Source organism: Oncorhynchus mykiss, chromosome 18 (assembly GCF_013265735.2).
Source record: "Oncorhynchus mykiss isolate Arlee chromosome 18, USDA_OmykA_1.1, whole genome shotgun sequence".
Taxonomy (NCBI): Eukaryota; Metazoa; Chordata; class Actinopteri; order Salmoniformes; family Salmonidae; genus Oncorhynchus; species Oncorhynchus mykiss.
Window position 1 is genome coordinate 34,769,838 of NC_048582.1, and position 13,005 is coordinate 34,782,842.

Below are 13,005 nucleotides of genomic sequence, written 5' to 3' on the forward strand. Positions count from 1 at the left end.
TGTCGCTTGCCAATGAAAAACTAGTAGGCAATATCAGTGGGTTTTGTGATGAATGAGCCATCTGATACAATGAATGATGGAGCAGTTGGCATTTTTGCCCAAAATTTCATTTAAGATACTCCAAAACTTTTTACTATCATTCTTTATATAATTTATAGTACAGTTTATTTTTTTGTTAACAATTTAAAAAAAGCATTGTACCGCATAAAAACATTGAGCATGACATCCAGACATATCCTCCAACATAGCACACAGTCAAACAGTATCTCACAAGCTACAATACAGAACTAAAAGGGTTCAAGTCATCAACTCCCAGTTTTAGAAATAACATTACAACTAAAAATGTATCCAGCTTCTAGAATTGTTGTTTCTACAAGTGATCCTAGCAAGCATTTGTTTATAAGATGCTAACCTCCAACATTGATTCTATCCACTGTTTCAGAGTAAGAGTGGCATGACCTTTCCAAATTCTAAGGATTACTCTAGCTGCTGTAACCATACCAACAATGATCAGTGCAAATTCGTCACACAAATTTGTTACATTAAGTAACTCTGTTCTATCGCCCAAGAGACATTCAGTGGGGCAAAAAAGTATTTAGTCAGCCACCAATTGTGCAAATTCTCCCACTTAAAAATATGAGAGGCCTGTAATTTTCATCATAGATACACTTCAACTATGACAGATAAAATGAGAAGAAAAATCCAGAAAATCACATTGTAGGATTTTTTATGAATTTATTTGCAAATTATGGTGGAAAATAAGTATTTGGTCACCTACAAACAAGCAAGATTTCTGGCTCTCACAGACCTGTAACTTCTTCTTTAAGAGGCTCCTCTGTCCTCCACTCGTTGCCTGTATTAATGGCACCTGTTTGAACTTGTTATCAGTATAAAAGACACCTGTCCACAACCTCAAACAGTCACACTCCAAACTCCACTATGGCCAAGACCAAAGAGCTGTCAAAGGACACCAGAAACAAAATTGTAGACCTGTACCAGGCTGGGAAGACTGAATCTGCAATAGGTAAGCAGCTTGGTTTGAAGAAATCAACTGTGGGAGCAATTATTAGGAAATGGAAGACATACAAGACCACTGATAATCTCCCTCGATCTGGGGCTCCACGCAAGATCTCACCCCGTGGGGTCAAAATGATCACCTTGAACGGTGAGCAAAAATTCCAGAATTCCAGGGACCTAGTGAATGACCTGCAGAGAGCTGGGACCAAAGTAACAAAGCCTACCATCAGTAACACACTACGCTGCCAGGGACTCAAATCCTGCAGTGCCAGACGTGTCCACCTGCTTAAGCCAGTACATGCCCAGGCCCGTCTGAAGTTTGCTAGAGAGCATTTGGATGATCCAGAAGAAGATTGGGAGAATGTCATATGGTCAGATGAAACCAAAATATTACTTTTTGGTAAAAAAAACTCAACTCAAAAGCATTTCAAGGTCCCATAGAACATCTTTGGAGGGACTTGAAAGTCCGTGTTGCCCAGCAACAGCCCCAAAACATCACTGCTCTAGAGGAGATCTGCATGGAGGAATGGGCCAAAATACCAGCAACAGTGTGTGAAAACCTTGTGAAGACTTACAGAAAATGTTTGAGTTCTGTCATTGCCAACAAAGGGTATTTAACAAACTATTGAGATAAACTTTTGTTATTGACCAAATACTTATTTTCCACCATAATTTGCAAATAAATTAATTAAAAATCCTACAATGTGATTTTCTGGATTTTTTTCCTTCTCATTTTGTCTGTCATAGTTGAAATGTACATATGATGAAAATTTCAGGCCTCTCTCATATTTTTAAGTGGGAGAACTTGCACAATTGGTGGCTGACTAAATACTTTTTTGCCCCACTGTATCAGTGAAACTGGAATTGTTAACCTCAACCATTCCTCCAGATTTTTCAAAACATCCTTCCAGAAAGGTAGTACATTCCCATATTGCATGTAAAAATGTCCAAGTGTCTTTTTGGCATTTCCAACACAGAGAATTGTCGGTCAGTCCCATCTTACGAAGTCTTAGTTGGAGTCCAATAAAATCTACAGTGCATTCGGAAATTATTCCGACCCCTTGACTTTTTCCACATTTTGTTACGTTACAGACTTATTTGAAAATGAAATAGTTTTTTCCACCCTCAAGCGACACACAATACCCCATAATGATTTAAAAAAAATAGTATTCAGACTCTTTACTTAGTACTTTGTTGAAGCACCTTTGGCAGTGATTACAGCCTCAAATCTTCTTGGGTATGACGTTACAAGATTGGCACACCTGTATTTTGGGAGTTTCTTGCATTTTATTCTCTGCAGATCCCCTCAAGCTCTTTCAGGTTGGATGGGGAGCGTTGCTGCACAGCTATTCGCAATCAAACTACTCCCCCATAGACAGATCGAGTGGTTTCAGAGAGACGACATCTACGTGTAAATATATGTTGCATTTCTAATCTGAATGAGCGGTTGTTAGGGTGCTAAATGTTCATATTCCAGTGAGCGTAGCTTCCAAATGTATGTACGACAAGTTGACTCTTTTTGTCGCCCTCTCTCCTTACCACCCCTCCTTTTCCGTGGTGTAACCAAACAGTCATGCTTTTGCTAGTCCAGTTGGGACCTATTAACATTCCATTATGTTAGTAATCAATAACCTATACAGTGTGTTTATGCATTTCTGTGTGATTATTTAGTTAGTAAATAAGTAATTAAGCCAATTTGTGTATCGCTGATTCATCACTTAAGCTAGGGTTTGTGCAGATATCCAGAATTATGCGAGGTTCAGATTGACACTGAGGTAATAATTCAGAATTGACTGTTATTAATGTAAGAGATATTTATAGATCTTTAGAGTTTAAGTCGGGAGATAGTAACTCGGTAAACAACTTTTCCCGTGGTGCCCCAAATTCCTAATAAGTTAATTGTTACATGATTCTGCACTAATTTTCATAATGAGTGTATTCTTATTAGTAACTGGAATAAGCAATTTCATAAATGTGTCAAGGGCAGCATCTGGTTGCTCCTCATTACACACCACATACCAGCAAATATTATTTACATCTTCAACGTAGAAATCACTACAAAACCTCTTCTATGATCTCTTATACACTATATTAGGCCCAGCCTTTGGATCTTGGGTTTTTCTAGATATGGCTAATATATTGTGACCGCTACTTCCAACGGATACTGCTCTAAAGCCGATTTTTGCAGCATTAGTAAAGCTGTGATCAATATATGTTGATGATTTAATTCCTGTGCTGTTTGTAAATAACCTGGTAGGTTGACTGATAACCTGAACCAGGTTGCAGGCACTGGTTACAGTTTGAAGCTTTTTCTTGAGTGGTAGCTTGATGAAAGCCAGTCACAGTATTTAGGTCACCCAGAAAATTACCTCTGTTGACATCACACACATTATCCAGATACTGACTGTTAGCACTTGGTGGTCTATAGCAGCTTCACACAAGAGACTGCTCTATCAAATATCAAATCATAGACTTAATTATAACATAACACACATAAACCCGAGCCTTTGGTCATTATGGTCAAATCCGGAAACTATAATTTCGAAAACAAAACGTTTATTCTTTCAGTGAAATACGGGACCGTTCCATATTTCAGCTAACTGATGGCATCCCTACGTCTAAATATTGCTGTTACATTGTACAACCTTCAATGTTATATCATAATTATGTACAATTCTGGCAAATGAATTATGGCCTGTGGAATAAATGGTCTTCACACGGTTCGCAATGAGCCAGACGGCCCAAACTGCTGCATATACCCTGACTGCTTGCACGGAACGCAAGCAGTCATCGATAAGAGACATTAGTGTGCAGCCATATTCTGATTGGCTCTGTCAATCACAACATTCTTATTGGCAGACTCGACAGCCTTGGTTTCTCAAATGATTGCCTCGCCTGGTTTACCAACTACTTCTCTGATAGAGTTCAGTGTGTCAAATCGGAGGGCCTGTAATCTGGACCTCTGACAGTCTCTGGGTGTGCCGTAGGGTTCAATTCTCGGGCCGACTCTCTTTTCTGTATATATCAATGATGTTGCTCTTGCTGCTGGTGATTCTCTGATCCACCTCTACGCAGACGACACCATTCTGTATACTTCTGGCCCCTCCTTGGACAGTGTTAACTAACCTCCAGACGAGCTTCAATGCCATACAACTCTCCTTCCGTGGCCTCCAACTGCTCTTAAAACGCAAGTAAAACTAAATGCATGCTTTTCAATCGATCGCTGCCCGCACCTGCTCGCCCGTCCAGCATCACTACTCTGGACGGCTCTGACTTAGAATACGTGGACAACTACAAATACCTGGGTGCCTGGTTAGACTGTAAACTCTCCTTCCAGACTCACATTAAGCATCTCCAATCCAAAATTAAATCTAGAATCGGCTTCCTATATCACAACAAAGTATCCTTCACTCTTGCTGCCAAACATACCCTCGTAGAACTGACCATCCTACTGATCCTCGACTTCGGTGATGTCATCTATAAAATAGCCTCCAACACTCTACTCAACAAACTGGATGCAGTCTATCACAGTGCCATCCGTTTTGTCACCAAAGCCCCATAAACTACCCACCATTGCGACCTGTACGCTCTCGTTGGTTGGCCCTCTCTTCATACTCGTCGCCAAACCCACTGGCTACAGGTTATCTACAAGTCTCTGCTAGGTAAAGCCCCGCCTTATCTCAGCTCACTGGTCACCATAGCAGCACCCACTCGTAGCACGCGCTCCTGCAGGTATATCTCACTGGTCACCCCCAAAGCCAATTCCTCCTTTGGTCGTCTTTCCTTCCAGTTCTCTGCTGCCCATGACTGGAACGAATTGCAAAAATCTCTGAAGCTGGAGACTCACATCTCCCTCACTAGCTTTAAGAACATTTTACAGATCGCTGCACCTGTACTTAGACTATCTGTAAACAGCCCATCTACTGTATCTACCTACCTCATCCCCATACTGGTATTTACTTCGTTATTTTGCTCCTTTGCACCCCAGTATCTCTACCTGCACATTCATCTTCTGCCGATCTACCATTCCAGTGTTTAATTGCTATATTGTAATTACTTCGTCACCATGGTCTATTTATTTCCTTAACTTACCTCATTTGCACTCAGTGTATATAGACTTTTTTGTTCTACTGCATTATTGACTGTATGTTTTGTTTATTCCATGTGTAACTCTGTGTTGTTGTATGTGTCAAATTGCTACGCTTTATCTTGGCCAGGTCGCAGTTGCAAATGAGAACTTGTTCTCAACTAGCCTACCTGGTTAAATAAAGGTGAAATAAAATAAAATAAATAAGAGAAGTGACACAATTTCCCTAATTATAAGAAATTAATGTTAGCAGGCAATATTAACTAAATATGCAGGTTTAAAAATAAATAATTGTGTATTGACTTTAAAAGGCATTGATATTTATGGGTAGGTTTGGTGCAACGACAGTGCTAAATCATCACCCGTTTAGCCCCCCCCAACCCCTCTTTTACGCTTCTGCTACTCTCTGTTCATCATATATGCATAGTCACTTTAACGATACCTACATGTACATACTACCTCAATAAGCCTGACTAACAGGTGTCTGTATATAGCCTTGCTACTCTTTTTTGAAATGTCTTTTTACTGTTGTTTTATTTATTTACTTACCTACACAGACACAAATTGCTCCCAAGGATGATTCAGACTTGTGGAGGTCTACAATTTTATTTCTGAGGTCTTGGCTGATTTATTTTGATTTTCCCATGATGTCAAGCAGAGGCACTAAGTTTGAAGGTAGGCCTTGAAATACATCCACAGGTACACCTCCAAATGACTCAAATGATGTCAATTAGCCCATCAGAAACTTCAAAATCCATGACACAATTTTCTGGAATTTTCTAAGCTGTTTAATGGCAGTGTATGTAAACTTCTGACCCACTGGAATTGTGATACAGTGAATTGTTTCTTAGGATACATATGTTGATCTGGACAATGTTTTTGCACTTTTCTGGGATTATTGATTGTTTTTATTGCTAAACTGCTAGGCTCATCAGAGAGAGACATGACGGTGATGGTTGTGTTTGAGCTGATATACTGTTAGTACACAGTGGACTTCAGTGCTAACTCGGGTTCATAGGCGCATGATTACTGCTGACAATAGCTGTAGGATCGACAAAGGCATTCATATAGAAGTATTCCTTCATATAGAGACAGCAGGATCCCTAGTGTATGAACTTATAAAGCTAGTTACTGATAGGCAAATAATGCTTAAGCCATTCCTTAAGTCTCACTTTCAAGAGGACATATTTTTTTTATCCCCTCCTAGGATAATGAGTTCCTCAACCTTATTACGTCAAGGGTGAAGAACACGGGAATAATCAGGCGAAAGTCTCCACTGCAGTCTTTTATCATGCAAACCGTGTTGTTGGGCAGAGATGAGTTTCTTGGTGGCACTTCCTGGTAAACCATAAACTGAATTGTCACAAACCTCCTTGAATACCACAAAAAGAAGCCAAAAAAGAGTAAGTTCCCATATTGAAATGGCTTTTCCTTCAAAAGGTCCGAACTTTTCTTTTATTTCTCAAGTGCATCGCTCAGCCAATGGAGCATGTGGGAAAATGATGTCAAAAAAAGAAGTGCCCTTCCCCTCTCTGGCAGGGCTCGCAGCAAAGCACCGAACACAGAGGTCTTTCATCTCCGCACCATGCAAACAAAAACAGCAAACCATAACATCTCCCCCTAAATAAAGGAACTTGGATTGAAAAGGGGGGAGGGGGAGGATGGGGGGTGTATATAAAGCAGGTGAATTCCAGTGCTGCTAAGCCCCTACCAGCCCCATTCCCCAGAGAACTGAGAGCACAGAGAGCAGTGAGTGACTTATCTGCTGTAGTTAAACCCCCGCTGTAGAGGGGGGTAGAAATATCCCCCCCCCCCACCCCAGTGCCTCACTACAAGGTTCATGCTTGAGCTATTGAGAAAAATAGGGGGTTTGGTAGATTAAAATTAAGAAAAATTTAAGACAGAGGACACAGTTTAATGGCTGAAAAGCAAAGGATACCCTTTTGCCTGAACAATGGACCAACCTTCATTTTCTGAGGCTCGCTGAGGATCAGATGAAGTCACTATTCATTCAGTCAGGGGGGGAAAGGACTCAATTACCTCAACCTAAAGATGCTATCAATGAATAAAAGTGCATATTTTACTCCATTCATCCCAAACCCATTAAAAGTGAAAGGAATTATTTAATCTGGCTGCACGGCGGTGTTTGTGTGAAATTTGATGATGAATTACAGCCTTGAGACATGCATATTCATTGAGCAAAAGCCAAAGAATCCTAACACTAAGACCATGGCAAAAATAACAAGCAGGTAGTATATTCAGTAACATTCCACATGATTGTGCTTAAAAGAAAAGGGAAAAAGACAAAACAGCAGAGAAAGCATTTCGGATCTTTTTGTATATCATGTAAATCATTCTAGTAACCGCCAATGTGCTCTGTGAAGAACCAGTGGAAATAATGAGTACAGGGTTCAATGAGGAATAGACGTTGGGGAATGTCTCACATCACAGAATGTTGATGTACTGTTTTAACAACATCCAAATAAAAAGAGAGAAGCTACACCTGATGTCCTGTCACTCAGATCAAGTGCATTGTGCTGGCTTGTGTCACAATAGATTATGAGGCAAAAACCTTCTTGTGACTTTAGCCACACTGTATTGACTTTCTCCCCAATCTCAGTCTCCATATTGGCACTTCTGACATCTCCTTGAAATATTGAATTCCTCTCAACCGCGGAGCTTACACAAAACACTGGCCCTTGCTGTTCGACCGGCAACATCAGCGATCTTATTAAAAGGAACTTGTGTCAAAAAATGTCCATAGTGAGGAGAGTGTCAACCAACAAAAAGGTTAACACAGAAGAGTGTGGTTGTGGCAAAGATCTTTAGGTAAGAACTCTGTACACATATCAGTGCATGGCAGAGATATTCTTCCTTCTACTGTTGCCAAAACAGTGCCAGACAGCGGGATCTAATAGATAGCTCTCTATCAGTTGACCCACGTCCATCTAATCTGAAGATCTTGGGTTTGAAATCTTATATTTAGAAACGCGTTTTCATTAATCTCCTCGTTCTGGGGAGAATAAACGCTCAATGGGGATTCTGCAGGATTAACTTTGTGCTGAAAATGTAATTTAAATCCTGGGTTGGTTAATTTCCCTCCAGGTTAATTAGCATGGGGGTGACCTTTAGAATTGACAGGTCATCAGTGATTGATTACTGATTAGAGAAAGGCAGCGGAACAGAGAGAGGAGTTCTGTGGTTCTCAATGCTGTACGGGCCTTGAACCTTTTGAGGCTTATAATCTTACAAATCTAACACCACTGAAATTTTATAAATGGTATGACAACATTTCAGTTTTTTTGTAGCTGCTTACTGTACATCTTTAATAAAGGGAGCCTTAAAGGGATACTTTGGGATTTTGGCAATGAGGCCCTTTATCTACTTCCTCAGAGGCAGATGAACTTATGGACACCATTTTTGTGTCTCTGTGTCTAGTATGAAGGAAGTTCGATGTAGTTTCAAGAGCCAGTGCTAACTAGCGTTAGCGCAATGACTGGAATTCTATGGGTATCTACTAGTATGCTAGCAGACACCCATAGACTTCCAGTCATTGCGCTAATGCTAGTTAGCAATGGGTATTTACTAGCATGCTAGCAGACACACAGACTTCCAGTCATTGCGCTAATGCTAGTTAGCAATGGGTATGTACTAGCATGCTAGCAGACACCTATAGACTTCCAGGCGCTAAATTGCGCTAACGCTAGTTAGCAACTACCTTCAAACAACATGCAGAGACATAAAAATGGTATCAATGAGTTCATCTCACTCTGGGGAAGTAGTTAAAGGGCATCATTGCCAAAACCCCAAAGAACCCCTTTAAATAAAATAGAGGGGTTATATTTGGTGTAACGTTATGGGTTATCTGTTCATACAACAAGCACATATAAACACACACAAATCTCCAACTTCTTTCGGCCTGTACACAAAAAACATTTACCTTATTCTTGGGCGAGGACGTGTTCAGTACACTCCTGGTCTCTTTTCCTGTGTAGATCACCACCCCTATCACTGTGCCTGTCAAACAGAGAGACAGGAAAGCAATGCTGCTCATCAACTGGAACATACACACATTTCAGACTCATCTTTGTCAAGTAAGCGGGCGGCAGGTAGCCTAGTGGTTAGAGCGTTCTACCCCTGAACAAGGCAGTTAACCCACTGTTCCTAGGCCGTCATTGACAATAAGAATTTGTTCTTAACTGACTTACCTAGATATTTAAAAGATAGAAAAAAAACAATGCAAAGCGCAGAGAGCGGCTATGCTCTATGGTTGTAGCCCCACAGACAGAGACAGAGGTTTAATGTGCTAGGCTCCTGGTCCCTGGCCGGACTTCCCATGGAAGCAGCTCTTAAAAGCCAATCGATACTCCACCATCTTTATTTGCAGATTCATTAAGGCACCCTTATTACAGAAGACGAATGTGCCATTAATATTAAATTAGCTTAAATGGGAGAGCAAGACCACTAATAAACTTAAATACAGCCCATGCAATCCCCCAACTAAAAAGGCTAAGAGGAAGAGAGAGAGAGGACACGACTGGGTGAGAAAAAGGGTAAAGAGAAAACTATTGAAAGATTAGGAGAGAACATTCGGTGAGGAAACAAATCAAATGTAATGAATCACCTTGACTGAAGATAAATGGGCAAAAATGTGACAAATGGTTTTGGCACAGACAAGATTTCATTTAAATACAGTGGGGCAAAAAAGTATTTAGTCAGCCACCAATTGTGCAAGTTCTCCCACTTAAAAAGATGAGGCCTGTAATTTTCATCATAGGTACACTTCAACTATGACAGACAAAATGAGAAGAAAAAAATCCAGAAAATCACATTGTAGGATTTTTAATTAATTTATTGGCAAATTATGGTGGAAAATAAGTATTTGGTCACCTACAAACAAGCAAGATTTCTGGCTATCACAGACATGTAACTTCTTCTTTAAGAGGCTCCTCTGTCCTCCACTCGTTACCTGTATTAATGGCACCTGTTTGGCCTTGTTATCAGTATAAAAGACACCTGTCCACAATCTCAAACAGTCACACTCCAAACTCTACTATGGCCAAGGCCAAAGAGCTGTCAAAGGACATCAGAAACAAAATTGCCCCACTGTATGTGAATAACTTCTCACAACTTGACTTATCACACCTAATAGAGCAAAACCGTGATCATCTGAGGAGTGCTTTACCAGTCCCAGACAAAGACCTAAGTCTATCGAGTGTCCTTCTGATTAAAGCCAAGGAGAGCTATGTGGTGGACAATGACAAAGCCTTACAAGAATGATGTCAGAGGTCTAAGTTAGGTGTGTGTAAGTAAAGGTGGGTTGGGGGCAATAAAGGATGTGTGTTTTTGTGTTCAAGGTCAGGCCAAGGGAGAGAGGGAAACCGCAGATCAATGGTGTGGAGAATGACTGAGAAAGTGTCAAACACTTTCTACTGAGACAACTGTGGTGTGGGGAATTAAGCTTAGCAGGCTGAGGTAGGAGAAAGTTATACACTGTAAGCTCACACATTTAATTTAAATGTATTTAAATCTCCCATTTCCGAATCATTGTATCTCACTACAAAATGTCATTGGGTTGGATGGAAAATGTGATCCCAAGTCATAAACAACTACACATCAGAAATGTCTAGATAAAGCTTAATTGCAAACTTTGAATGCAAAATTAAAATTAAGAGTCAACCTATCTTGGCCTTTGACAGTAAACATATCATAAACCACACAGTTGAGAAGTTTTTTTTACTTACCAGATGCCACAATAGTGCTGGCCCAAAGGGTGTGGTCAATGCTCAAACTCTCATGGATTTGTGGATCACCGTCTTCCTAGAGGGGAAAATTCAAAAATATGTTTATCTTCGCTCAACATTCAAGAAGTAAGGTTACTTTATAGGGGTAATACCTGATCGCCCATCCTCAGACGGTGCAGTCAGAATACCAGACTGCCATTCAGTACCATTCATTTCCATAAGCACCTGCTACCATGGGTCCGAGCTACATACTGTAGCTACATACTCCCTTATCGATACTTTCACAAGATGTGGCAATAGTGGGGAAAGAGGCTCCTTTAAAAGAGTCCTGGGTGGGGTTGCAGATGTGATTTCAGTGATACATAAGCCCCCAGAGGGCCTCGATTCAGAGTAGTACCCCCACCCCCGATGCTCTTAAATAAAGACGTACGCTGAAAACAGCTCAAGTCAGAATGAGTGCCAAGACTCCGATTTCAGCTCAAATTGCATGCCTGATATGATAACTATGATACCCAAGCCCCCACATCCGGTCAATTCATTAAAACAGGGGAAAAGGTGCATGAAAAATAAAATGGCAGGTTGGCTGAATGCTTGCCCACTCTGACATTGACATAATTTCCCACATCGTTCTCAGAGTCTGACCACTGAATGTAGAAGTAGGGAACACTGAAAGAAACAAAGCTTCATATCCGTCTTGAGGAAGGAAAGCCTCATAAATAGGTACGTTTAGTTGAAGGGGTCAGTGGGAATGGCCGGGACCTAAAGTACACGTTATGCAAAGGAAGGCCGCGGAGGATGAATGAGCAGAGGAAGTGCTCGCTCACTAAGCCTGGTGTGGCGCCAAGAGTGAAGGCGATACACAAAGCCCCTCTGTGTTGGGGCTCTACTCTCTCTGGGGGCTGCACTAATCTGCTATTAATAAAATAAAATAAGTGAGGGGACGGATGGAGGAGAGCAGGGAGGACCTTCCTGTGATGTCAGCACTCAGCACCATGCCTCTTGGAGATACTGCTGCTGCTGCTCACACTATTCTTTATTGTTGCCATTTGTCAACGTGGTATATCCCTTTGTGATGTTGATCCTATTTTTGTGTTCATGTCATGTACCTTTCACATTTGTTTGACAGTGTGATGTCAGTGAGCCACTTACCCTTGTGAAGTTTCCCTCAAAACTGTGGATGTCCAGCTGAGGCTTCTGGGCATAGACATAAGCATTGATGGAAAAGAGGTCCTGAGAGAGGGGTAGAAATGACCTGAATAAAGTAATCAAGTAAATATTTCCCTTCATAAAAAGCCTTCCTAACTATCCCAGAGAGTATCAAAGTGTCAGGAGTTGAAGAAACCTGTGAGGCTTGCCAAAGATAACACCTGCTATAAAAGGATGGGATTATCGTGTCAGCGAAAAGTAGTGTGTGTGTGTGTGACACAGTAAAAAACAACCCAAAACGTAAAAAATATTTAACTGCAAACACATACAGTACAGACACTACCTTACTCTCTTCTATTATCCCAACCCCCTTAAAAACTGTATCAAGTTGGGGGCTCCCGAGTGGCGCGGCGGTCTAAGGCACTGTATCTCAGTGCTAGATGCGGCACTACAGATCCTGGTTCGATTCCAGGCTGTATCACAACCGGCCGTGACTGGGAGTCCCATAGGGCGGCGCACAATTGGCCCAGTGTCGCTAGGGTTGGCCGGGGAAGCCATTTATTGTAAATAAGAATTTTTCCTTAACTGACTTGCCTAGTAAATAAAGGTGCAAAAGCTCCATTTCAGTTGTGTGACCTGTCGCCGATCTTACTGCAGCCCACTCCCCTTGTGGAATAGAATTGATTGTAAACATTAAATTATTCAGCCAGGCTGCCTCTATGCACCAGGTACCCTCAGTTATGCTCACATAGTGCTCTCTGGGTGAGAACATGCAGGGAGGGGAAGATTATCTTACTCAGCCCCAGTGTAGAGCTGTTGCCAGTAGATGCCTCCCATGGATGAAATACAGACTCTCTAGAGCCAGACACAATAGAGGCAGAATGTCACTTTCTGAGACACAGTTGCAGCAAGTGTCTTACCACAGACTAACTGTCTCATCAAGATAGGAAATGAAAAAGGAAATGAATGGGGTTCCGAATCAAACGTTCAAATAAATAACTTGCTTATGTG

At 41.2% G+C, this 13,005-nt stretch overlaps 1 protein-coding gene across 2 annotated transcripts in view; it reads right to left on the minus strand.

Annotated features, from left to right (window-relative positions):
- The window catches only part of atp9b (ATPase phospholipid transporting 9B), a 57,103-nt gene that overhangs the window by 32,011 nt on the left and 12,087 nt on the right, over positions 1-13,005 (minus strand). For both annotated transcript variants that reach the window (XM_021571744.2, XM_021571743.2), the window contains exons 9-11: positions 11,998-12,078; positions 10,849-10,924; positions 9,045-9,121 (exon numbers count right to left, since the gene is read on the minus strand). In XM_021571744.2, the coding sequence (XP_021427419.2) occupies positions 9,045-9,121; positions 10,849-10,924; positions 11,998-12,078 (234 nt within the window). The remainder of the gene's footprint in view (positions 1-9,044; positions 9,122-10,848; positions 10,925-11,997; positions 12,079-13,005) is intronic.